The 25634-nt window shown below is 40.1% G+C and overlaps 2 protein-coding genes across 2 annotated transcripts in view; one reads left to right on the top strand and one right to left on the bottom strand.

Moving 5' to 3' along the window:
- Positions 1–5214: 5214 nt before the first annotated feature.
- RIBC2 (RIB43A domain with coiled-coils 2) lies at positions 5215–13098 on the bottom strand. Its single transcript, XM_015823576.1, has 7 exons — positions 12935–13098; positions 12300–12381; positions 10934–11278; positions 9746–9864; positions 8186–8413; positions 6701–6867; positions 5215–5376 (listed from the first exon to the last, which is right to left on the bottom strand). Exons 1-7 carry the CDS (start codon positions 13037–13039, stop codon positions 5295–5297), a joined length of 1128 nt encoding a protein of 375 aa, XP_015679062.1. The 5' UTR covers positions 13040–13098; the 3' UTR covers positions 5215–5294.
- A 1830-nt stretch (positions 13099–14928) lies between these two features.
- The window catches only part of SMC1B (structural maintenance of chromosomes 1B), a 32100-nt gene continuing 21394 nt past the window's right edge, over positions 14929–25634 (top strand). The window contains exons 1-7 of the mRNA XM_015823573.1: positions 14929–15037; positions 15528–15720; positions 17929–18037; positions 19243–19446; positions 20644–20882; positions 20993–21251; positions 22707–22847. Coding sequence (XP_015679059.1) covers positions 14929–15037; positions 15528–15720; positions 17929–18037; positions 19243–19446; positions 20644–20882; positions 20993–21251; positions 22707–22847 — 1254 coding nt within the window. The remainder of the gene's footprint in view (positions 15038–15527; positions 15721–17928; positions 18038–19242; positions 19447–20643; positions 20883–20992; positions 21252–22706; positions 22848–25634) is intronic.

The raw sequence follows: 25634 nt of genomic DNA, 5'->3' as shown, positions 1-25634 counted from the left end.
GTGGATAGATGCTACGGGTGCACCCTCATATACCCCACAGCCTGTGTACTTTTCCATAGGAAGAGTTGCAAGCCAAAAGAGAGATCCTCTCAGGCAAAGACTGTTGACTAAAAGAAGGGAAAAAATGGTAGGTGAAAGATGACGGCAAGGCCCTCCCATGCTCCCATGAGAGCTGAGCACACGGAATGTCCTTAAACTGCACACCGGAGGATCAAAGCGGGGCTGGACTGGATGACCTCTGAGGGATCCTCCAGCCCTGGGACTCTCTGTGACGGTTGCAAAATAAATGGGAGGGGCTGTTGGTCTTCCTCCCCCCCCCAATCAGGAGGTAACTAAACCTCACCTCCACCCCTCAGTCCGCCAACCTCTCTCCCTTTGGGAAACCTTCCTTGACTCCAGCCTGAAGAAAAGAGGAGAAGCCAAAAGAAAATCTTTCTGCGGTTTTTTCCCCTCCTTGAAATGGAGAGAAAAAAGAATCACCTCAGGAAAGAGACTTGGGCCACAAAATGGAGGACGCTGGGTCTTTGCCAGCTTTAGCTTTCCTTCTCACTGCCTGTGAAGGACAGCTAGGACTTAAAGGTCAGACAGTAGACTGTCCCTACAGGCAGCGTGAAGGACAGCTAAAGTGTGGAAAGACCCATGGAGGGAGGATCTTGGGTGCTGGCTGAGGAATTCTGGGTATTGAAGTGCACACATCTTCAAATTGCTCAGGTTGAGAAACATGCTCTACTTGGTAGTCAGACAGATGATCTCTAAGATCCCTTTAAGCTCCATTATTCTCATTATTATTCTTTTTGTGTTGCAATAATAACAAGGCCGGGCTTTGCTTAGTTCAGGGGTAGGCAACCTTGGCTGTTTTATGACTCGTGGACTTCAACTCCCAGAATTCCTGAGCCAGCCATGCTGGCTCAGGAATTCTGGGAGTTGAAGTCCACGAGTCATAAAAGAACCAAGGTTGCCTACCCCTGGCTTAGTCAAAAGAAACTAAACTAATTGCACCCTCTGCCCCTAGTGTCAAAAGACACACACACAAACACAAACACATACACACCCATCAGAAGTCCCCTTGAAATTCCCCCAAAGGACCCACTGAAAGTATCTCCTCTCCAGCCAAGAAACCTGCCAACAAAGAGGAGAGCAAGTGGGAAATTCCCTTGATTTCGGTGGGGATGACTTGGGTCCCCCTGTGGATGAACTTGGCTTTGGCTTGCTCCCAAACCAACCACTCAGCCATGCAAGAGAGCCTAAAGCCGGTCAGCAAAAGCAACCAATGTACGGAGGTAGTTGCAACCTGTAGGATGAGGCCTGCTTTCCCATCCAACTACCCAAGGAACTTGCAGGATTTGGCCTCTCTCATCCAACTTCAGAACCCAGCAGCACCCAACTTTATCCCCCACCTTGTCTTTTTGCAGAGGAGCTCATGGTAGTACTTCTTGCGAGACTTAGAGGATTTTTTTAAATAATATTTTATTAATTTTCCAATTTTACATTTAAATATTTAAAAAGCAACGTGGTGACTGGGTTAATCAATAGCCCAGTAACAAAATCTTAGTGCAAATCTCAGGCTACAACATCAAATATTTCTTCTCTTTTTCCCTTAACAATTACTGTCTCATGTTCAGATTGGTACATTTCTAATTATATCAATTCAATAAGAACATCGTTATTACATTTATCAATAAAGTTTTAGCTTATACATATCTTAATTACGTTCAATCTTCATAAACAATCCATATCCTGTTATTGAATTTTACTCAATTTTTAATTTCTTATCAATATTCCAATTTAACCCTTTGATATTTCTAATTTTCAGACTTTGGGTAAACCAAAATTTCCCTTCTCTCTAGATGATTTAATATGGTGGGAAATAGATAATTCTTAGGAAGTAGAACAAAATTATATTTAAATAGATAAAATGTGTATTTTGGATATCATAGTTCAGTGGTGGCGAACCTATGGCATGCGTGCCAGAGGCGGCACTCAGAGCCCTCTCTGTGGACACGTGCGCCGCCGCTGCCAGCAGCTTGCGCAGGTCCATTAGGCCGCCACTGCCTGATGCAGCAGCCCCACCCAGCACAAAAGAGGCAAAGTGGCCAGCTATTAAGCTCAAGTAGAGGTGGTAGAGCACGCCCACACCCAGCAAGCCAAAGGCCACCCTGAGCAGGGAAAGCCGGATCCCCATCGGCGCCATGGCCCCCCAGTCCCAGCTAGGATTGTGTGCCTCCCCCCATCTATGCTGGACCTCCTGCCCACCACCTCCCTCGCCAGAGACCCCCTGGATCTCCCCAAACCCTGCCCGGCCCCCACAGGCGTCCCCATGAGCAACATTGAGGTGGCCATGCCCACCCTAGCCACACCCACCTAGTCTGCTGTGACAACCACAGCCAAGCCCATCCAGTGGGCCATGCCCACCCAGTGGGCCATGCCCCCATGCCCCTCCTGAGGGCACCACAATGCTGATGAGGCCCTGGCACTTTGCGATAAATAAGTGGGTTTGGGGTTGTGGTTTGGGCACTCGGTCTCTAAAAGGTTCGCCATCACTGTCATAGTTTATTACTAGAGGATTTTTTAAAGAGGTTCCATTTGTTTGTGGACCTTGCGGCGCCCCCTTAATATTCAGAGCCCCCTACAGTCCTACACAAAGTACTCCCTGCTTGCAGGAAAGTATGAGGTTGCCATAAGGCTGGTCACCTGAGCCTTGAATCACGTTGGCTAGGCTCCTCTTCAACACCCCCCCCCCAAAAAAAGATAAGCAGGCCAGGTGGCTGGATGGGAAAGTAGGCCTTGTGCTACAGGCTGTAACTTCCTCTATTTGCCAGTCGCTTCTGCCGACTGGCTTTAGGCTCCCTTGCATGGCTGGCTGGGGAGCAGGTCACACAATCCCGACGGAGAAGAAGAGCGTTGGGTGCCTGGGGGAGGGCTTTGGAAAGCCAGACCAGGCAGGCCTGGGCCTGTGCTAGATCTCCAAGGGACTCCCCACCTGTTATGTGCCCCTGGACCCCTCTCTGGATGCAAGTTCAGAGGAGGGTAAGTGCTGTGGCTCCGTCCTGTGGGTCCCTATCATCGGAGGAGGAAGGCTCTGAACATGAAGGAGAGGAGATGGCCAGGCCTCCCTCTCCAGGACCTTCCCCTCTGGTGCGGCCTTCGGTGTCTTCCGATGGAGAGGAGATTGGCCAGGAGCCAGGTGTTTCTGGGATCGGCCAGGAGCCAGGTGCTTCTGGGATTGGCCAGGAGCCAGGTGTGTCGGACTCTGAGGAGGATACGTCTTGGCTGGATCCACGCCAGCGTCGGAGGGACAAATGTGCGCAGCAGCTAAAACGTCATGCCAGAGATTTCAGCTGAGTCACTGGGCCACACCCCACAGGCTATATAAGCAAGGGGTGTGCCGTTTGCAACTCTTGTGACGAACAATACTGAATCTTCTGTTGTAGCACTTCGGAATTATCCTGGACTTTGATTTGTATTTGTACTGTGAGTTATCAGTAAAGGTCTTGGCAGACAGCCACGGAGTTGCTGCCAGGTGTTTATCTGTGTTTTTGGCAGTGCGGAGCAGTCTTTTAACCCTTGGCTGACTGGTTGGGGGGTGTGAGTCGGACGGGGGACAGAACAGTGAGTTTGAGTCGGCAGAGGAAAGGGCGCAGCCTAGTATTGGTCAGGAGAGTGCTAGCCTGATGGAACAGCTGGGTCAATCAGACCAGTGACAAACTGACGCTGAGCGAGGTGAGCCACGGCTGCAGCGAGGTGGCCAGGAGGCTCCAGTGGAGGACTGGGAGCAGATGCTGCCATTAGCAAAGAGGAGGAAATGAAGTCCACACCTCTTCCTGACTCAAGGACACATAGAGCCGAGAGGAGCCAGGCCCAACGCCAGTCAGCTAGACTACCTATGAGGAGGCAACTACTTAACCTACTTAATCCCACTCTGAGGACTTAAGTATTGCTGGAGTAACATGCCCAGTTCTGTGCCTTGTGTTGTGTATCTTGGGACTTTGTGTGTGCCTTTTGGTCTTGGTTACCTAGTGACTCTTGTGCTGAGCTTGGAAGCCAGACCTGTGCAAGAGGGGTGCTTTCTGAGGATCTGTTTGGGGGTGTGTGTTGAATAAACACCTGTAGAACTGTTGCTGTATATGGGGGGAGTGGGGCAGCACACCACCCCTGGGAGAGGCACTTGTGCGCCACTTAACAGCCTGCATGATTGTTTAATGATTGTGTTGGCGAGAGCAGGGATGAGGAGTCATTAAGAAAGAGGTTTCTCTTAATAGCCATTGCAACATGTGACCATTAAAGGGCAGGTTCCATTACACTCATAATCAAGGATTATTTGTATTATATCAGTGCAGATGTGCTATGCTTCTCCCACGTGCTTGAAAGCATATGGACATTTAAAACAATGATGAAATTTTGTGACTGCAGGATGGGGACAACTTATTCTGTTGCTTGCTGTAAGACAGCAGCAAAAACAGGTTATTGAGGGAACAGTTTCAAAATCAAGTGGCCTTTAAAAAAAAAAATCCCATTGGCTATTCTGTTAGGGGTAGCAAATCTGGGTAGTAAAAGTCCAGATGAATGCTAAGTGGAAGAAATGTGTTAAAATAGTTTTCTATAACTGCCTTCTGCCATCCTGTGGTCATCCAGGTTTCTCAGCCTGAATTTGTTTTTGCAGAGTAAGCCCCAAAAAGTCAAAACGGTAGTTGTGATGTGTGTCACCCATAAAAACCAAGTTAGTCCACCATTACAACTACCGTCCTGACTTTTCTGATGGCTTTATTTTCCTTTTTCCCAATATAACTTTCTTTTCTAGGTACTCACAAATCCTCCGCTTGATTATCTTTTGTAGGATTTTCCCAGGTGTTTTTATCAAACTGATTGGCCTATATTTTCCTGGATCCATTTTCCCCCTTTTTGTACAGTGGAACCACATCAGCAATTTTCCAGACGTGTCACGGGAGCTTTGAAATATCTTTCATTCAGTGGCTTCGAGATAGCATCTGCCAGTTCCTTCAGAACCCCGGGGTATAAACCATCTGGTCTAGGCGATTTGCACAGATGTTGTTATAGAACGGAGCACCATTTTGAAATTGGTGCTTACAATCTGCATGATTTTGTTGTATTTTTCATTCCTTTTCATAAATCAAACATTTTTTGAATTGGCTACCCCATAGTTGCAATCTCTATAGACCAAGAAAATCATCAGTAAAGTTAGGTGATTTTTTTTATTATATATGTGAAGAAAGTAGAATTATTTGTATAAACATATAACCTACACATCTGTATGAGAGTGAATATCGGCTCCAACATCATCGGCTAATTGTGTTAAACTGTGAGTAATACTGGCCAGAAGGAAAATTTGTATATACTTCTTCATTCAAATATGCTTGTCTGAAAAAAACAACAACAGTTGATACATGTTAATGGCTGAAGTCTCTAAATATGAGATTGCTTATTCTCAGTATCAGCAAGACATCAATTTTAATGTTTTTTACAAATGGGCTAAAGAACTTAGAATGCCAGTGTTGAAAGAAAAGTCTTCATCGTGGTTCATCCAAGCTGGGAATAAACATGGCAACTGCTTTGGGAAGAAGGTTGTAGTTTATTGGAGAGGACAGCCAGACAGGAAGATGATTCTGGCAACAAGAGAAGTGAAAAAAAAAAGGACTGAGCACATGTAGGGAGTGGGTTTTTATACCCTCTGGAGCCTTTTGTTTGGAGTTGTTCCTGTGGCATGAACTTTGACCTGAGTCTGAGTGTGCCTTTCTGGTATTCTGATGGTGATGGCTCAATCTTATTATGTGCAAAGGTCATATCCTGCTTCCCTGGGGCTGATGACTCTTAGAGTTTGGATGGGGCATGTAGATTTTAGGTCTTTGTCTTCTTAATCTCCTAGCTCCCTGGATTTACATCTGCATCTCCATAGAGCTGGTTTCTGTTTGGGGAAGGGAGACCTGGGGCTATTAAGAAAAACTGGGCATGCTTTCCTGCATTTTTAAGATCCTTTGAGGAAATATTTTTTTCTGCCCTTTTAATATTTCCTTCTCTGCGGGGCTGACTTCCTACACCAGTTTGGTGAAATGGGTAAGAGATAAGGCTAGAAACCAGGAGGTTATGATTTTCTAGTCCAACCTTAGGCATAAAAGCCAACTGAGTGACTTTGGGCCAGTTACTCTTTCTCAGCACCAGGAAGGAACCAAACCATTTAAAAAAAAAAACAAAACTTGCCAATAAAACTGCAAGAATTTGTCCAAGCAGTTGCCAGGAGTTAGCACTAACTTGAAGGCATTAAAAAAAACATATAAAACACTAGAAAAAAGTGTCTTTTGAAATAAGTTGACAGCAGTGGTGTTTGTTGAGGGCAGTCAGAAAAGGCAAGATGGTAGACATGACAGCATAATTGAAGCCCCACCCCTTTGTACACGCATGCACATGAGATCTAACTCATTAGATTAAACAATGTGTAGGATCAGCCTTAATTTATAGAATGCAGAGGTCAGAGCAGGGTTATCTGGCAGGCTGGAAAGCTGTTGAAAATTAAATTATTCTGCTGCTCCACTGGTCAAAGTTACCAGGCCTAAAGCATCCGGAGGCATCGCATACATGTGCTTGCCAGAAGCAGGTGCTAATGCTGCCAAGCCCCACTAGTCTGCCCCAGGGAGTTTCTGGGCTCATCTTGGGCTAAAACAAAGTGGGCATCCAGAAAATGTCTTACTTATTTTTCTGCTCCTGGGACAGCTGTGTGTTAAAATTATCTAATGCTCTCCGCAGGTCCCGATTCTGACGTTGCTGATGACGCTCATAGAGCAATTCGGCTCTGGCCTCCTGAATCCGCTTTCGGTCCCATTCTATGTTTTTCTGGTGTTCCTCTTCATCTAACCTCTGCATGAGAACCAGAAAGTTGGTTTATAGTCAGCAATTAAACACCTCTGCCCCCCACCAACCCCCCCATCTATCTTTCTTTGCTGCTAATAGCTTTCAACAGATGGGCTGCTAATGATCCTGGCTGCTAATGAAGGAGGAGGAGGAGGAGGAGGAGGAGGAGGAGAGAAAGAGAAAGATCTTGACTTTTTTTTACCACACCATGCAGAATTCCGGGTTGTTGTTCCACAATGCTATTCCTTTAAAGCAGGGCTTTTCAACCAGTAGTACGGGTACCACCTGTGGTACATTGGCACCTGGCAGGTGGTACGCGACCATCCTAGAAAAGTGGTAGCGGGGGAGGGGAATGATCTGAAGTGACGGCAGCACCGCACAAGCCTGAGCGAGAGATGGCTGGAGCTGCAGGGCTGTCAGGGCTCAGCGGAAGCGCCAGGATCAGTGCCGCTTTCTAGCTGATCGGGGCTTCTTCGGGACTGTCAGGGCTCAGCGGAAGCGCCAGGCTCAGCGCCAGGCTCCAGCTGAAGCTCAGCGCTGATCCTGGTGCTTCTGCTGAGCCCTGAAGAAGCACCAATTAGCTGGAAAGCAGCACTGATCCTGGCACTTCTGCTGAGCCCAGAAGAAGCACCGATCAGCTGGAATGTTTGCAGCATCTCCAGGGTCTTGTGATTTACATTCAGATGCTTGGCAACTGATTCATATTTATGACAGTCACAGTGTCCCAGGGTCATGTGACCAAAACCTGCTGCAACCACCCAGCAGACGGGGGAATAAAAACCAAATACCACCTCACCCCCGCTACCAATCCTCAACAGAAATGCTCACAACAATGAAAACCTCGGACAGGAGGAAGAGCGTCGCCGGGTGGGCAGGCAGGTGTCTTGCTCGGCTGTGGCTTGGGGGCCACTTTTTTCAGTGCCATTGTAATTTCGAACAGTCACTAAGCGAACTGTTGTAAGTCGAGGACTACCTGTACTTTATCACTTTTTTCCTTTTGGGGGGGGTCATCAAGTTTTTGACACCTTGCTAGGCGACTGGTGGTACTCGGATATTGGCATATCCTGAAAGTGGTACAATGGGAGAAAAGGTTGAAAAGCCCTGCTTTAAAGCAGCAGCTCCCAGCCTTTTCTATACCCCGCACCCCTAGAACGTTTCTGATATATATTTGTTTCTTACAAATGTTCGACATAATGGCAACGAATTATGCATATACACTATAATTTTGAAAGCCCAAGTTTTCGCCCCCCCCCCGGAATATTGTCTCGCACCCCCAGGGGGTGTGATAACCCCAGGTTGGGGACCCCTGCTTTAAAGGGAGTACCAGCTTCTCCAGCACTTGTTGCAGTTGAATATCCTGGATTTCTTTCAGCTGAGCTTGGCTCATTCCTTTCCATCGATCCGTGATGATACCATTTGGTCCAAAGGAGCTGACGGCTTGCTGCGGGTTTTCAGTCAGCAGATCCCCCTGAAGTTGGCTCATAATCTCCCTCTCTTTTGCTTCTTCTTCTTGCTGTTTTTCGAGTCTTCTCTTACGCTCAGACTCAGCAGCCTTAAAAAAAAAAAAAAAATCACCGCAATGTTTACAAAATGAAAGAGGGTGGGTTCTCACCAGAAGGCAAATTCAGCAACTGTGTTTTGTAGGATTTCTGGTAGAGAATAAAGACTGGATAAGATAAAGAGTAAAAAAGCCAGAGCCAAGGCAGCAGGGGCCGTTCTCTCACTGTTCCAGGATGGCTTCGTGGGCCACATGAAACCACTTTGCAGGCCGCATCCGGCCCCCGGGCCTTGTGTTTGACATGTCTGCATTATAGCATCACAATGATCAGGTTTAGATTTTCTGAGCCTCACTTGGAAGCTAGTGACAACATGCATCTCTTTATACAATCTGTGTCCTTGCTCAATGATGTCATGTTCCTCAATGATGTCCACCCAGTAAAAGAACAGTTTTTTTGGTCTTATCCCAACCCAGTACCCACAAAGACTCTTGAACAGATGCAACAATAAATGACAACAGTCAATAATAAGACTTACTTTCAAGCTGAAGTAAGTATGCTGGAATGTAAATATCTGTAATAACCTATTTCAGCTACATAAAAATAATTATCGTAGACGACTGACAACATTTACTTTGAACACCATGATTATTGAACATTTGCTTCAGTAATTACTATATTTTACTGTCATTATTAGATATATATTTTATATATTCTTAAGATTTATGCTTAAATTTAGAATGTGGTTATTTTGTTATATGGTTTTAGGGGTTTTTTTTGGACTATTTAGTTTGTCTACTTTCTATATGATGTTTTAATTTAGAGTAGGAGGTTATTTTATTATATATATCTTTGTACCTGTACTGAAGAAAGTTGGAAGTAATTCTTTTTCTATTTCGTTTCTTTCTTTTCTTTTGTCACCTAATTACCACAGTACTTGTCATAGGTTAAAGATATTTACCCACGTAATAGGCTGTATTGCTATTATCCTTCTCATCTTCTCTAGTACCTTCTCCTATTGGTATCCTATGATGTATCACTTGTTTGTATTTTATGATTAATGATTGTTAACTATGATTTATGATCTGTGACCTATCACTTTGCTGTTTACATGTACACTGAGAACTTATGCACTGGAGACAAATTCCTTGTGTGTTCAGTCACATTTGGCCAATAAAGAATTCTATTCCATTCCATTCCATTCTTTTTTACTTTCCTGATTCCCCCATTTGATTCCCTTTCCTCTTTTAATCTTTTTTCTTTTGGTTAATTTGTATTTTATCTTTTTTTGAAACTTAAAAAGAGCTGCCTTAAAATAAGAGCAATTACAGTATGTCATACTCCTAGAAGGCACTCTATTTAAGTAATAATAACCAATTTTGCTTTACCAGGGCTTTATTGAATTCTGTGGTAGTGATACAAATTGCTCGTCTGGTTTCCTCATCTGCTCTTTGGAGATTCATAGCCTTTTCATCAAGCTCCAGTCTCTGCTGCTTATAGAGTTCATCTATAAATCAAAACAAATCCGTTATGTCACAAGTGCCATGTAGTAAATCATTGCCCCCCCAAAAAACAATAGCAATAGCACTTAGTCTTATATTCCACTCCAGTGCTTTGCAACATTCTCTGAGCAGTTTACAATGTCGAATCCTCATTTTACCAATCTCAGAAGGTAAAATGAGTCCCATCAGAATTGAGCTCCAGGCTGTGGGCAGAATTAGCCTGTAATACTGCATTCTAAACACTGTGCCACCACAACATCTATGTTTGTTCAAACCTTGGTTCTTTAGCCCAAGTTCCCAGTGTCAGCTTCTGTCCCTCCTCCATTCTTCAAGTGTTTTCCATTTACCAGAGACAAATTCTATGTTTTTAGTTCTTGCAATGTTTCCTATTAAGGTCCAATGGAGAAGACTGTGGTTAATACCTACCATTTTGTCTTGTATTTGAATTTGGGCTTGACGCAAGGATGGACAGCTCCACATTCTGGACGCAAGGATGCACTTTGGTTGCTGACCCTGGTTATTTTTGTTTTAAAGCGGATTTTGACAGGTTTTTTTATTTTTGTATATTGGTTTTTAACTTGTTTTTTAAATAGAATGTTGCCTTTAACTGTGGTGAGCCATCTAGAGTTACTAAAGTGGGATGGGCAGCAATACAAATCAAATAAATACATTTAATATATGCTTTGCCTATCAAATATGGAAGATGGCGTCTTCAAAAGGGCCCTTCTACCAACTTCAGCAACTCAACAGATGTGTAGTGGGAGAGTAACCTCTTATATAGACAGCCCTTCGGTCATTTAGGATTTTAAAGTACTGACAGATTAATTTACGCCTGCAAAACAGCCATGCCAGTTTTTCAAAACAGGCATCAGTGGTTTTCAAAGTTTAAAATGTGTGGACTACCTAATCTACTAAATCATAACAGTAACTGTGAATGAGAAACAAAGTCCCTCACACCCAAAGTGGTAAAAGAGGAAGTAAAGAAGTAGAAGAGAAATCACGTCATGGCACTCTTTTCAAAATTTGGCAGATGACAACTCTTAAGCTAATTCCCTATTGCAGATTCGGTCGTACCTGCATATTTTTTGTCTGCAAGGGCTTTCTGCTTTTCTTCTTCTTGCTGCAAAAGCCATTCTCTGGTTTGCTCTTGCTGGAACTTCCACCTATCCTTACTGTTTAAATCTTCTCCCATGAACTTCTGCAAGCTGGATATGGTACAGCGTGGATCATTGTCAGCAAGCTGAGCAGCAGTATCCTTCTGCAGGTGTTGTGGGTCAAAGAGGTCATATTCACGCACCGTTTCTGGCTTCTGATAATTTTGACGAAATTCGTTGACAGCTTTGTTTAGAATCTGGGCATCTCTTTCCTTTCGTTGGTCTAACAGACAGAGGATCTTATCATTTTGTTTCATTTCTGCAGCTATATTTAGAAGGGGGGAAAAAGCTGTGATTCCAATCCTTAAAAAAATACAATTTTTGTGAAGCTAAATAGCATGTTGCATGGCTAAAGTTAATTGTTCCAATCCAAATAAGATCAGTGCTCTCTTTTACCTGTTCAGATTATACATTCAAGCACTTTATCTCCATGCGAAGAAGTTCATAGTTACAGATAGTCCACTACTTTATGACCACAATTGGGACCAGAATTTCCATTGCTAAGCAAGGCGGCTGTTAAGTAAGTTAGGTCCAATTTTATGACCTTGTTTGCCGTGGTTGTTAAACAATCACTGTAGTTGTGAAGTTGTTAAACAACTCCAGCTTTCTGTAGTGACTTTGCTTGTTGGAAGCTGGCTGGGAAGGTCCCAAATGGCCTGGGATGTTGCAACCATTATAAATAAACAAAATCTGATCACATGACCATGGGGATGCTGCAGTGGTCGTAAGTGTGAGGAGTCACTTTTTTCAGTGCCATTCTAACTTGGAATGGTCACTAAAAAATAGATATAAAAATTGCAGACTACCTGTATTTTGAAATATCCCTTTAAAAGAATGTTGCACAGGAGTACTTCTATAGACCTAATATCCATGCCAATAAACATTCCTCATAGCTCACAGCGGTCTTTAATCATAGTTATTGCAGCTCCATTAAGCCCAGAAAAACTAATGTTTCAGCCATCTGTATCCCTGTCTTGCAGTACTATCTTAATATGTGCTGGGAAAAAAATTAGCTGAGTGAAAAAAATATTCAAGACTGGGACAAATACACTGGAAAAGGGAGATGTATGTGATGGAAGTTCTCACCAAGATGTCCCAAACCCAAACCTTGCAGAGTTCAAGCATTTTATGATTTACAACTATCTTACTTGCCCAAGGAAAATCTCAGGTCAGTGGATGCCGGGACAGGAATGGAATCAAAGTTTTATGGTAGAAGGGCTGAAGGAGAACTCATTTTTATAGCCATCTGACAAATGATTGTTTTAAAAAAATGATATGATATATACCAATGGAATCATCACGGGCCTTCTGGACTGCTTCTTGAATCTTCTTGTCTTTTACTTGGGTGTCCAGAGCTTCCTTGTCAATCTGTGGTAAACATGAAAAAAAACCTGGTTCAGATTTCATACCCAAAAAGATAATCCCAGAAGAGGAAATTTCCCAAAATAAGCTCAGCTTTAACTGCTGTTTTCAGGAAACAAAAAGGTGAGACAAATAAAGGCAACAAAGTTATATTCTAGTCTTTATTGATGAATTAAAACTAAATAAATCACTAGAATTACATTGCATCCCATTAAATAGATTTTTAAAACTCTCAAATACAGAACTATTAACCTTTAATTCAATTATGTCACATATCTTTAAGATTGTCCTTTGGATGTACAGTATAAGACATATGCAAAGGATTGCACTCAGTTGTGTACTGTAAAATTATTCCAAATAATTATTTGGGCATTGTCTGTTTCTGGGTAGGAAAACTTTCCTCTTTTCTCCTTTTGCGTATAAAATAAAGAGAAATTTTAAAAAAAATGCATGAAGTCACGCAACTGGCGTTGAAAAAAACTATCCCAATATTAATTCGTGCCAAAGAATTAAATTTAAATGACAGTCAAGAAATCTAAACAATTACAGAACTTCCTACCCCGATAGTCCTGACTCGGGCATCAAAGATCCGGCTTTGCCTTTGCAGCTCCCGGTAGCGCCTCCGCTCCCGCGCCGCCGCCTCGGCCCGGGCGTGCACAGCCATAGCCGGCCAGAGCAGCCCTGCGGAAGCAGGGAGGATGAAAGAAGATGCTTCGCGCCGGGGAAGGTATCTAGGACGCGCAGCATCCCCGGCGCCTAGCAACGGTCTCCACAACTCAGAGTTGCTAAGGAAATGAGCCAAAGCGCTTCCGCTCGAACATGGTTCGAGCTATCGAGGCTCTCCTGCCCGCAGTTCCCGTATCAAGAATAGAGATTAAGCGATTGCTAGAGCGGCCACAACATCTCACCCTCAGGAGCAGGGGTAGTCAACCTTGGCTCTTTTATGACTCGTGGACTTCAATTCCCAGAATTCCTGAGCCAGCTTAGCTGGCTCAGGAATTCTGGGAGTTGAAGTCCACGAGTCATAAAAGAGCCAAGGTTGACTACCCCTGCTCAGGAGTCTAGAACGGAGGCAAGGACCCCCCCTTAGGGCGGGGCAAAGCCTCGGAAGGCGGAGCGCAGGTGGTGGTGGGGGGAAAAGCCTTCCCTTTGAAGTCTCGCGAGATATCCTTTCCCCTCAAGCGTAGCGCGGACTCGGCCGAATTGGCGGGAAGGGAGTTTGTTGCGCTGTGAGGGCGGAGAGTCGAGGTCCATGTATTCAATGTATAACCTTCTGTATAAGCGCTTATATCTTTCGTCGCGGGTCTCTGGAAAGGGAATGTAGTCTTGCGCTCGCCGCTCGTTATTTTATACATTTCAAGCGCCAGGGCAAGCGTGGTAGTACCTCAGCTGAAATTCCCAACCGCGCGGTTCATAGTCCCATCTTTTATTTCCTTCCCAGCATTTTTTTTTTTTATTTCTTCCCCCCTTGAGGGCAAGCGTTGAATCCAGTTGACATAAATACCGAAATGACGCATTGAAGTGTTAAAAAAAAATAATTGGGTGCTCTTTGAGGAACCAGGTTACCCCTCCAGATGTGTCCCCAAAATGCTGATATTTCATCCCTTCTTGAAGGGACTATACAATTGGAAATGAATGCTCATGTTCAACAGCAATGTTTCTATAAAGGCAAGGGGCAGCTTAAAAACGGAGATAATTTATTATTTATATAATAATAATGGGTCCATCCGTTTTGGCTAGTCTGCACTCAGGGAATCTTAATTTTTAAATATTTGGACCTTTCCTTAGGAATGACTGCTTAAAGACAATGATATATATAAGCATTCCAATTACCCTCAAATGAAAAAATATATAGTTGCAGCCAAAGACCTAGGACAGCGGTTCTCAACCTGTGGGTCAGGACCCCATTTGGGGTCGATCGACCATTTCATGGGGGTCGCCAAGCAAGGCTGTCCACCATTTTTTCCCCCTTTTCCGGCGGGTGCCTTACCTCCCTTGGGCTGGGCCAGCTGGTGGTCGGCCTGCTCCGTCTCTGCCGCTTGCCAGCTACGCCTCGGCCGGCGCAGGGGGCGGAACCACGTATGCGCGGTGCTCCCGGGCAGGGAAAGTCCTTGACTTACGACCGGTTGGGTAGTCCTCGACTTACGACCGGTTTAGTCCTCGACTTACGACCGGTTTAGTCCTCGACTTACGACCGGTTGGGGTCGCGGCATTAAAAAGGTTGAGAACCACTGACCTAGGATATAATAAAACTCAGCGTAAAATAGGAGACGTACAAAGAACAAATGGTTAAAATTAACAGCATATCCATTAGATGGTCGCACACTTTGTGTATAATACAGCAGAATTTAGCGACTTTCAGAATAACATTAATATACAAAAGTAAAAATGAAATTAGAAAATTGGGAAATTTGCTTCCATACGAGGTTATGAACGCTAATTATACCAGCATAATAAAACAGGCAATATAGCAAATGTTCTTATTTGGGCTCCATCATCAATCATGGCAGTGTTCTGTCTCACATTTCCTTTGCTTTGCTTCCTCATCCATAGATGGGATACTTAAAGCTTTTGCTGATCGAGAATTTCAAATCCTGGCGGGGACAGCAATGCATTGGGCCGTTCAAGAAATTCACTTGTATCATTGGCCCTAATGGCTCAGGTAATGTGTGGAAATGATTTCTAGCAGTTCCCTTCAGTTAGGGCCTTCCTAGACTTCTGTATCCTTTTACAACACCCATTGTACCTATTTATTGGTTGTATTTTTTCAAGATGTTTCCCTCCCCTGTAGACTGGCTGTAGTACAGTATTGTGCAATTGTTCTTGTTGAAAAACAAAAATGCTTTAGGTAAGTAAAATATTATTGATTAAAGGGTACAAACAAATTAAGCTATATAAATAGCCATTTAATTTATATTGGCAGTAAAATATTAATCTGTGCAAGAAATGCCATTCCATTGGGGAAGAAGGAGAACAAATTTTGTGTTTAGAAGGAACATTAAGAGTTAAGAGTTCCGTTAGTATGTGTTTACAGCAGGTAAAGGGATATATCAGTGTAGGGTGAAAATGGTTTCATGAAATTTAAAATAGTGATATTTGTAATTCTAATTTGTATCTATAAAAAGCTATTTTAACATTTTGTGCAATTAAAGGGAAATCAAATGTAATGGATGCCCTTAGCTTTGTAATGGGTGAAAAGACATCTAATTTAAGAGTGAAGCACATTCAGGAACTGATACATGGGGCACATGTTGGAAAGCCAGTTTCTTCAAGTGGAAGTGTAACAATGGTGTATGTAGAAGAAAATGGGGAAGAGAAAAGATTTTCAAGGATTATTCGAGGCAAGTACAATTTTTCTAAAAATTAAATATTGTGAAGTATAAAGAAAATATAAAGAACAAATTATATAGATATTAGTATTGTTTTGTTCAATTACACGTGGCAAATTTATGTCATAGGCTGTTGGATAAATTCACATTTTATAAAGTCTGGGAATATCTTCGCTGTCTGGTATATGATTCTCTAAGCATAGCGAGAAGAGCAGGAAATCTTTGGATTGGACAATATCGATATACTTGGATAATATCACATAATATCACTTTCTGCCCTGGCTCCTGCCCTCTGGAACATTATGTCTCCTGGGTGAGATTGCGCCCACCCTTTTGGCCTTCCGAAAAGCCCTGATGGGAGCAGATCATTTTAGAAGTAGTTAATAAGATCCCACCTCCTCCATGTATGTATGTTGTTCCCTTCCTTTCCATCTTTGTTAATTTTTAAGTCAATTTTAGTGTTAATATTTATTGTTCTGATGTTTTATTTTGTTGCTTTTATTCATAGTAAGCCACCTAAAGTTGCTTTAGGCAAGATGGGTGGCATATAAGTTTAATAAATAAAATAAAATAAATATCAAGGTAATTGTTGTTAGGAATAAAACTGCCAATGTACATTATTTTAAAGGCATACACCAAATACATTTTAAAAAAAACATGCAAAACAAAATGAATAGATACTAATACAGTATAAGACAACATTTTGTTATAAAAATGATATTTTTCATAGGCAAAATAAATATTATACAGAATAACAGAGTTGAAAGGGACCTTGGAGGTCTTCTAATCCAACTTCTTCTTTTCCATCAAGAGACCCTAGACCATTCTGGACAAATGGCTGTCCAATCTCTTCTTAAAAACGTCCAGTGATGGGTACCCACAACATCTCGATGCAAGCCATTCCACTGATTAATTGTTCTCACTGACAGGAATTTTCTCCTTAATTCTAGGTTGGATCTCTCTTTGTTAAGCTTCCATCCATTACTTCTTATCTTGTCCTTACTTGCTTTGGAGAATAGGTTGACCCTCTACTCTCTGGACAGCCTCTCAAGTGTTGGAAGACTGCTATCATGTCACCCCTAGTCCTTCTCTTTGTTAGACAAACATTCCCATTTCCCACATCTGTTCATCATATGGTTTAATCTCATCCCTTAATCATCTTTGTTACTTTTCTCTGCACTCTTTTCTAAAGTCCAACATCTTTTTTGTACCATGGTGACCAAACCTAGATGCAGTATTCCAATGTAAATGTACCAGTTCAACATAAAATGGCACTAATACTTCACGTGATCTTGATACTATCCCCCTGTTGATGCAGCCTAGGACTGCATTGGCTCTTTTGGCAACTGTAGCACACTGCTGGCTCATAACATAAATTATTGTCCACTAGGACTCCTACATCCCTCTCACAGTTACTGCTAAGGTTTTTAAAAAATAAATTATAAGCAAGTGAAATTCAGGAAGTAAAACACAACAAAATTATTAGGGGCATAAACAAAACAGCTGCTTAACATACAGAATTACAATATGCATAATTATAGTTTTAAATATGAAGTGAAATATTTATGCAATGCAAAATTTGCAACAACTCAGTTTCAGCAGTACAGATTTAAAAAGAAATAGTTTGCTGTTAGTTCCAAGCTGTGTATCCATGAGAAAGGAAAGAAAAGGAAAGGAAAGAGGAGGAAGGGATGGGGAGAGAGAAAGAGAGAGAAGAAAGAAAAAGAAAGAAAGAAAGCCTTATAGTTATGCAGAAGGGAATTTAGGAAAAATGATCAAGCAAAACAAGACACCTTACAAAGAGAAGGAAAAAAATGTAGAAAACCAAAAACGCTTACTTTATTTCATGCAAGGATCTAGCCCAAAAACTAGCTTGAAAGTTGCAAATAACAAAATTATTTGCAACAAAAATATTTCTTAAAAATTAAAAAGAAATAAATTTGTTTTATTGGGTTTCTATATTGTATAATAAAGTGGCAAGAAGCTTATTTAATGCTATAAACAATGAGGACAGTATAATGAGATCTGTAGTTTAGTGTAAAAATATAATTGCAGACAGCCATCTTCTAGAGATAGTCTGTTTATAGCTAATGTTTTACAGTGAAAATATATTTATTATTTATTTTCCAAATGTTGGATTTCTGTACACTGTTTGTATACATTTTGAAAAATTGTGGGCTGGTTATTAACTTCTTATTTTGTTGCTTCTTTCAAAATTAGGCAGTGGATCTGAGTTTCTTGTTAATGGTACTGCTGTTAACCGATCTATGTATACAAAGGCACTTGCGGAAATTGGCATAATTGCAAGAGCAAAGAATTGTCTAGTTTTTCAGGTAAATAATTGTGTTCAAAATTTAATATAGCATAAATTACATGTTTATATTGTTGGTAATTTTTTTTAATTTTGATCCAAATATTTAGAAGAATGTCTGGGATAAGATGGCTTCAACAATGATTTTTTTTTTTAATCTTACAGCAGCACATTTGCCACTTTTAGATACAACCGTCACTTTGGACTGCATATCTTTCCAGTTTAAAAATCTCTCTTGAATTGTAGTGACTGGTGGCAAGGAGTTGTTTTTACTATTTTGTTTGGTACAGTATAAGCATTGCCAAGTATAAGCATTTCTGGAGAGAGATACTTGCATCACAGTGTCTTCAAAATTAGTAAACTCACATTTTAATCTGGAGTGTCCCTTAGGCCTGGCCCTGCAGCTTGTGCTCATACCAAATGGAGCAGCAAGTATGTTCTAGAACGGGTGTCAAACTGCCGGCCCACGGGTCAGACGCGTCACGCGGAAGCTGCACCCATCCCATTGCCGGCAATGGCAAAACAGTCCCGATACGTCGCGCAATGTCATATGATGTCGCGAGTTTGACATGTCTGTTCTAGAAGATTCCTAGCTCTGCCATAAAATGTAGCAGGAGAGCTACACTGGCTGCCAGTTTTAACACAACTTCCCTTTTTATACTGTTAATCTAATGTTTACTTGATTGTCCATTTCCCATGTTTGAAAGGAATTTATGGGCAAATAATCTGAGAGTTGAATACATGTCACTGTATATTTTCTTGAGATGGATTTATATGATAATACTTCCAGTATCTGGAGTAATTTATGCACTGTCTTTAACATTTTTTTCTGACACTAGATCAGGGGTAGGCAACCTTGGCTCTTTTATGACTCGTGGACTTCAACTCCCAGAATTCCTGAGCCAGCTTGGCTGGCTCAGGAATTCTGGGAGTTGAAGTCCACGAGTCATAAAAGAGCCAAGGTTGCCTACCCCTGCACTAGATATAGGATTTATATATAGGACTGAAAAAAGAAATTTATGAAATTAACATCCTCATGTCTGGCCCTTCCTGGCTCTGAATACTATTGATATATCAGATGATATTGTTATCACCATAAGAATGAAAGGACTTCAGTAAAGAATGTTGATTGTTTTCTATAAAATTGATCCTTAAGGTCTTATTTCCATAATCCTTTTCATTTTGTTCAATTTTAACATTTTAAAATAAAGAGAATTATTATTATAGGGTGAAGTTGAAGCAATTGCAATGAAGAAGCCCAAAGAAAGAACTCAGCTTTTTGAACAAATTAGTAACTCAGGAGAGCTTGCTGCTGAATATGCAGAAAAGAAGAGGGATTTGCAAAAGGCAGAGGAAGATGCACAGTTCAGTTACAACAAGAAGAAAAATGTTGCAGCTGAGCGCAAACGTGCAAAATTAGAAAAAGAGGAGGTGAATTCAGAAAAAAATAATTTGGGTTCTTAAGTTAGTATATAAAATGAAAATTTTATGTTTTCAGTGGAAAAAATCATAATTGAGTTTATCTTTTTTAAATTAAGTTTTCTGGCAGATTCTTATCATGAGAATAAAGATTAAGTTATGCCATGATACTGTTAATTTTCCTGCCTTATTTTGACTATATTATAAATAAAATGGTAATACAAGAAAGATTGCATAGTGGTACTAACCTTTGATCAGATTTTTTTTTTTAAAAATTGAGAGTATTCTGAATATCAAAACCAACTCAGGTGCTATTAATTTTATCAGAGTCCTTTTGAAATTTGAAACATTTTCATATTGAAGCAGATAGTCTGACCCTAGGAAAATTGTATTAATGCTGTACAAACAATATTAGAAGTGTTCTTAATTTAAAATTGAATTAGACTAGTAGCAAAGAAGATATATACCCTACAATGGGGTGACAGAAATTGCAGCCAGATTTCCTTCATATCCTAAATCATATACCTAAAATAATTAAACTCAACAATAAAAAAGGAAAGGAGGGAAGGAAGGAAAGAAGGATAGCATCCTATGTGTTGCTGTGTATTCTAGCCAGTATCTCCAGCTCTTATTAAGCAATTTTAAGAATTCTATAACAATGTAATATAATATAGAAATTTTAAGAACATGTATTACTAAGCCAATCATTAATATGAACACAATCCTTTCCTATAATATATGTCTAACAATCATGATTATCCTTAATATATGTCTAACAATCATGACTTCCTTAAGAAAGTCTAGTTGACTCGTGAAAAAGCAACTTTGGAATAACTGTGACCTGGATGACTGAGAATCTCCATAGACAATAATCATGGTTAAAATTTCTTTGTTATGAGATAAAGAAAAAAGATAATGTTGAGGCTTGAATGGAGGTGAGTCTCTCACTCTAATATGCTATTAATCACTTGACTTTAGGAGCAAACTACATAGTACAATGCAGCTATATAGCTATCCAGAAAGAATATTCTTACCTTCAATTATTTATATGGGTCTCTTGATAGATGTACAACAAGCTACTAATACTATTACAAATGTTAGCAAAATATGAATATAGACTCTTTTTATAATTGAAAGGCATGTGCTCAACTCACAATTAAGATTTACCACTGCGTATGAGTTCATAGCTAATCATTTTGTTGACTATAGGCAGAACATTATCAGGAGTTGTTTGAAGAACTGGCAGAACATAAAAAGCAGTTGCAACTTTTCCGATTGTATCACAATGAGCAAAAAATCAAATTTCTTAATAATAAAGTGGCTGAAAAAACCAGGATTATCGGCACTAAGAAAATGGCTGTTTCTCATGCAGAAGAAACCATGAAAGCCAAGAAATCTGCTTTTGGGATGTTAACTAGAAGCAATCAGCACATTGAAAAAGAAATTAGGTGAGTGCATCTAACAAATAAGGTATGCCTGTCATCCATTTATATTAAGATGTTTTGGGACTTTCTCAGAACAACCTTTTTTTTAAAAAAAAAACTGTATTCCTTTCTAGAGCTCTAGAAATTATACTGAATCAAAAGAGACCTCAGTATATTAAAGCAAAGGAAAAAACCTCTCACCAAATTAAAAAAGTAGATATGGCTAAAAAAAAATTAAGAGACCATATGAAAGAGCAAGCTAAGCAAGAAGAAGGCAAAAGGGAATTGGAGCTAGAGCTGACTGAGATTGATAAAGCTTGGAGAGCATTTGAAAAAAAGGTCGAAGAAGAGACACAACATCGAGAAAGAGAAGTTTTGCTGGAGGAAAGTCAGGTAAATTTCAAGGCAAATAATTCTATAATGTTCAAAGCAGATTTAGACTATAAATTGGATAATTGTAGTTAACATACTTAAATCAGAAGTTAATGGTTCTTTATGATCATCATTGCTACACTATGTTAATAGTAATTTGCACTCTACTGCATATCTACAATGCAGATTTGCACAGAAAGGGAGAGAGAGATATAGTGATAATGGTTAATGTGTTTGGCTAGGAATGGGGAAAACCTAAATTCCAATACCACCCTCAGCCACGGAAGCTTGGTAACTCTGGGCCGATCACTTTCAGCCCAACTCACTTAGTAGGGTTGTAATGGGAAAAAATAGAAAAATATAAATTTAATAAATAAATGCAGTAAGTTGTGTTTGTGTGAGAGAGAGATCTACATTATATGTACACATTAATATATAATTCAGTCTTGAATCTTGAATCCTCATAAGTGCCTTCCCATCCTTTAAATTTTGATGTATAATCGGCTAACTATTAGTACATTTTCTTCCTTAAAAGTTTATTCAAATGAACATCCACCCTTAAAGCTTGAACGACTTAACTTCTAATTCACTAGGCTCTAATGATGATATCTGGAAGAATATATTATTTTGCAAGTAATAAGATTTAAATAATCTGAAAAGAAACTAGAATATTTGGGGGAAATGCATTATAAAGGAGTAACCATAATGCTAAATAATATAACCCAAAGACAAAGGCTTAAATTTCATATCCAGATTGGATTGTATATCAACTAGCATCACATCTTAAAATACTATCATGGACAAGATATATATACTTCTACAGCAAATCAAGATGATATAATAGAGAAATTTTATGAAAAGTTAAAGCTTGCTATAATTCATTTAAAATAACTAATGGGTGATTTCAAATAAAAATGGCAAATGTGAAGATCTAATGTTTCTTAGATCTTAGAAATTAACATGCTGGACTATCTATGTAGTTCTCTGAAGAACAATAATACATTTGCCTTGGATAAATTACCTCCCCCCCCCTCTCTGGTGAGTGTAATAATGGTACCTGATATATGATCCACCTCCTTATTTATCTAAGTATGTACTAATTTCACAAAACTCAGACATGCATCTCAATTTGGGATTTGCAAACTAAGGACCCTTGACTTATAGGCATTGGCCATCAGAATTTAATTTAACTTTATTAAATTAAATTATTTGTCCAATTCTTTATTTTATTTTATTTTATTTTATGTCACTTTTTCCAGTGCCGTTGTAACTTTGAATGGTCACTAAATGAACTGTTGTAAGTCAAAGACTACCTGTATTGAATGACTGTTTGTTCCCTGTGTTATACATGATGCATTTTTTAAAGTCCAGAATTTAAGAAAATGTTATACATATCAATACTGGATTATCATTTATATGATTTATTTAGGAATATAATCCCATACACATAATGAAGGTTTCTCTATTTGTGTGCAGGTAAATCAGTATCAGGAATTGAAAGAATTAGTTCATAAAAAAGTAGCCACATTAACTCAGCAACGGGAAAAACTGTTATGGGAGCAGAAAGCGGATATGGAAAAGATGTCATTTGATAAGCGGAGACAAAAAGAAACTGAGGTATATATAAATATTAATCATTATTTGGGAGCAAAGAACAATGTTCTAAAAATAATGAGCTTTTTATTACGGCTATGCTGAAGACTTAAAGTTTAATTTTAACATAAATGTTTGAAAAAATTCTTAACAAAGATAATCAAGCAATAGGTTTGCAAGAATCAGTTTGTTTAAATAGGTTATAGCAGACAAATTGTATTGCTTTTTTTGACAACTAGATTAGTAGATCAAAAGATAAGTATAGTTGGTAGGCTTCAGTAAAAACATTTAATAAAGACGACCCTAGCTTCTTTCTTGATAAAGAGAAACAGTGTGAGATGGATGGTGCATGGTCCCACTAACAGATGGATTTGGAATTGGTTGAACAGCAGTATCCAACATGTAATCCTTAATGGATCTATGTCTCCAAGATAGAGGTATTCAATGGAGTACCCTAAGATTCTGTCCTGGGTCCAGTGGTCTTTTAGAATATTTATAAATGGCTTAGAAATTTGCACACACAAAACTGGAGGGATTATTTATTTATTCAGCGTATGGCATAGAGCACATGGATAACAGTAATAAAATTATATAGAAGGAGCACATAATACTATGGTACACATATGATAGAAATATCTAGTTAATTTTGTAAGGTTTGAAAAAATTCAAGAAATTATATATTAGTTATGGGTTGCATTTTAAAATACGTTGATTCATAAGAATAGAATGTATTCTATATATTAATATCTAGGCCATGTATCCAATTAAGCGCAGTATTTGTTAGTTGGAGAAAGTCTGCTTTTCTTCCTGTATAAACTCTCAAATGGCAGTTAGACATTATATGATCCAGTGTCTGACGAGGAGTACCATAGTCACATTCAGAAGAAGATACTGGATTTGCTGGAGGGATTGCTAACACTTGAGAGGAAAGGCTCAAAGTTCAAAAGGATTGTGCAAACTCTGCAGAGTTGGTGATAAGAGTTCTCAGTGTGCATAAAAAGTGCTATCTTGTTTGGAGAGGGGAAAATTTGTTTAGGGGAAAATTACAGGAAGTACTAGAGAAGTACCGAGCACAATCCTTTCTCTGACTAATGTATTGTGATATATTATTGTTCTTGGTACATTGTGGGAAAAAATATGGTACTGAGAACAATCACCACAAAAATTCATTTTAGTCATGGACCATGTAAAATACAAACAGGAATAATTACATCCATCTCAACAATTCCATTAAAGCTTAAAACAGACAGGAGATAACTAAAAATTAGTATTGCTAGCATAATACTGTAAAATTCAAAATTAAAATATCTCCTTAATTTTTTTTAATATTAATACTCAAACTATAGACCAGTGATGGCGAACCTTTTAGAGACCAAGTGCCCAAACTGCAACGCAAAACCCACTTATGCATCGTCGGGTGCTGGGTGGGTGTGGCCATTGGCTGGGTGTGGCCAATTGGGTGGGTGTGGCCCATTGGGTGGGCGTGGCTGCGGTGGTGACAGCAGACTGGGTGGGACTAAAAAGTTCAATCAATTCCAACTTTGCAAGATCTTTTTTTTTCCCCACGAGAAGTTGAAATTGACTGATTGAACTTTTTTTTTTTTTTTTTGCACATGGCGGCGGAGGCCTAAAGCGAAAAGGTTTTATAAAACCCAGCTGAAGGCCTAGGATTGGGGCGACGGCACGCGTGCCCACAGAGAGGGCTCTGAGTGCCGCCTCTGGCACCCGTGCCATAGGTTCGCCACCACGGCTATAGACTAAAGGGTGGCCTCTGAAGGCCAAAAAAAAAGATGTAAAAAAATAAATAGTAGTTTTTTTTTAAAAAAAAAAATCTCAGTGACTTTACCTATGCCAATACTCTTAATTTTCTTTTTGAGAATTTGAGTTGTTGCTAGGCACAATTTACTGTAGCTACATGATATGTAATAAACGGTTCCTTATTTTAGAGAATAAAATCAAGAGGAAAATTTTCATTATAAGGTATAATATACATCAATAAAGGAAGAATGGTCTGAAAATTTTTTGTTTTGTTTTACTAAATTGAAAAACATTTTATGAGAAAAACAATTTAATAACAATAATAGTAATTTAAAAAATTTAGTAAGATTCTTTAAAATTTAATAATAATAATAATAATAATAATAATAATAATAATAATAGCAGCAGTGCTATGACAAAGTAGCAACAATGGTGCATTGGAAGATCTGCAAGAAATATCATTTGCCTGTAAGCAAGAACTGGTGGGATCATAAAATAGAGAAAGTCATAGAAAATGATAAAGTTAAACTGCTCTGGGACTTCAGAATTCAAACAGACAAGCATCTGCAACATAACACCCCGGACTTAACAATTGTCGATAAGAAAGACAAAAAAGTTTGGATAGTGGACGTGGCAGTGCCTGGAGACAGCAGAATAGACGAGAAAGAACTGGAGAAGATAACAAAATACAAAGACCTACCAATAGAAATAGAAAGACTGTGGCAAAAGCAAGCAAGGGTAGTAACAATAGTAATAGGCGGCTTGGGTGCAATCCCAAAACAACTGGAGTACCACTTGAACACCATTGGCATTGACAAATTCGCTATGGTCCACGACTCGGCGGAAATTCGCTATGGTCCACGACTCGGCGGAAAATCAGGCGGCGGCTTGGGAGACAACTGCCGCCGCTGCATTGGACCGAGTCGTGCCTTTGCGGCCTCTGACCCGACGTAGATCTCGACTGGCTCCCTGGTTTACCGGGGAGCTGAGAGAGATGAAACGTCGGAAAAGACGCCTAGAGAGCAGTTGGAGGGCCAGCCGAACCGAATCCGC

Source organism: Protobothrops mucrosquamatus, unplaced genomic scaffold, assembly GCF_001527695.2.
Source record: "Protobothrops mucrosquamatus isolate PMUCROS unplaced genomic scaffold, P.Mucros_1.0 scaffold1919, whole genome shotgun sequence".
In the NCBI taxonomy this organism is placed as follows: Eukaryota; Metazoa; Chordata; class Lepidosauria; order Squamata; family Viperidae; genus Protobothrops; species Protobothrops mucrosquamatus.
Note: the sequence above shows the minus strand (reverse complement) of the source record. Positions and strands in the feature narration are given on the sequence as shown.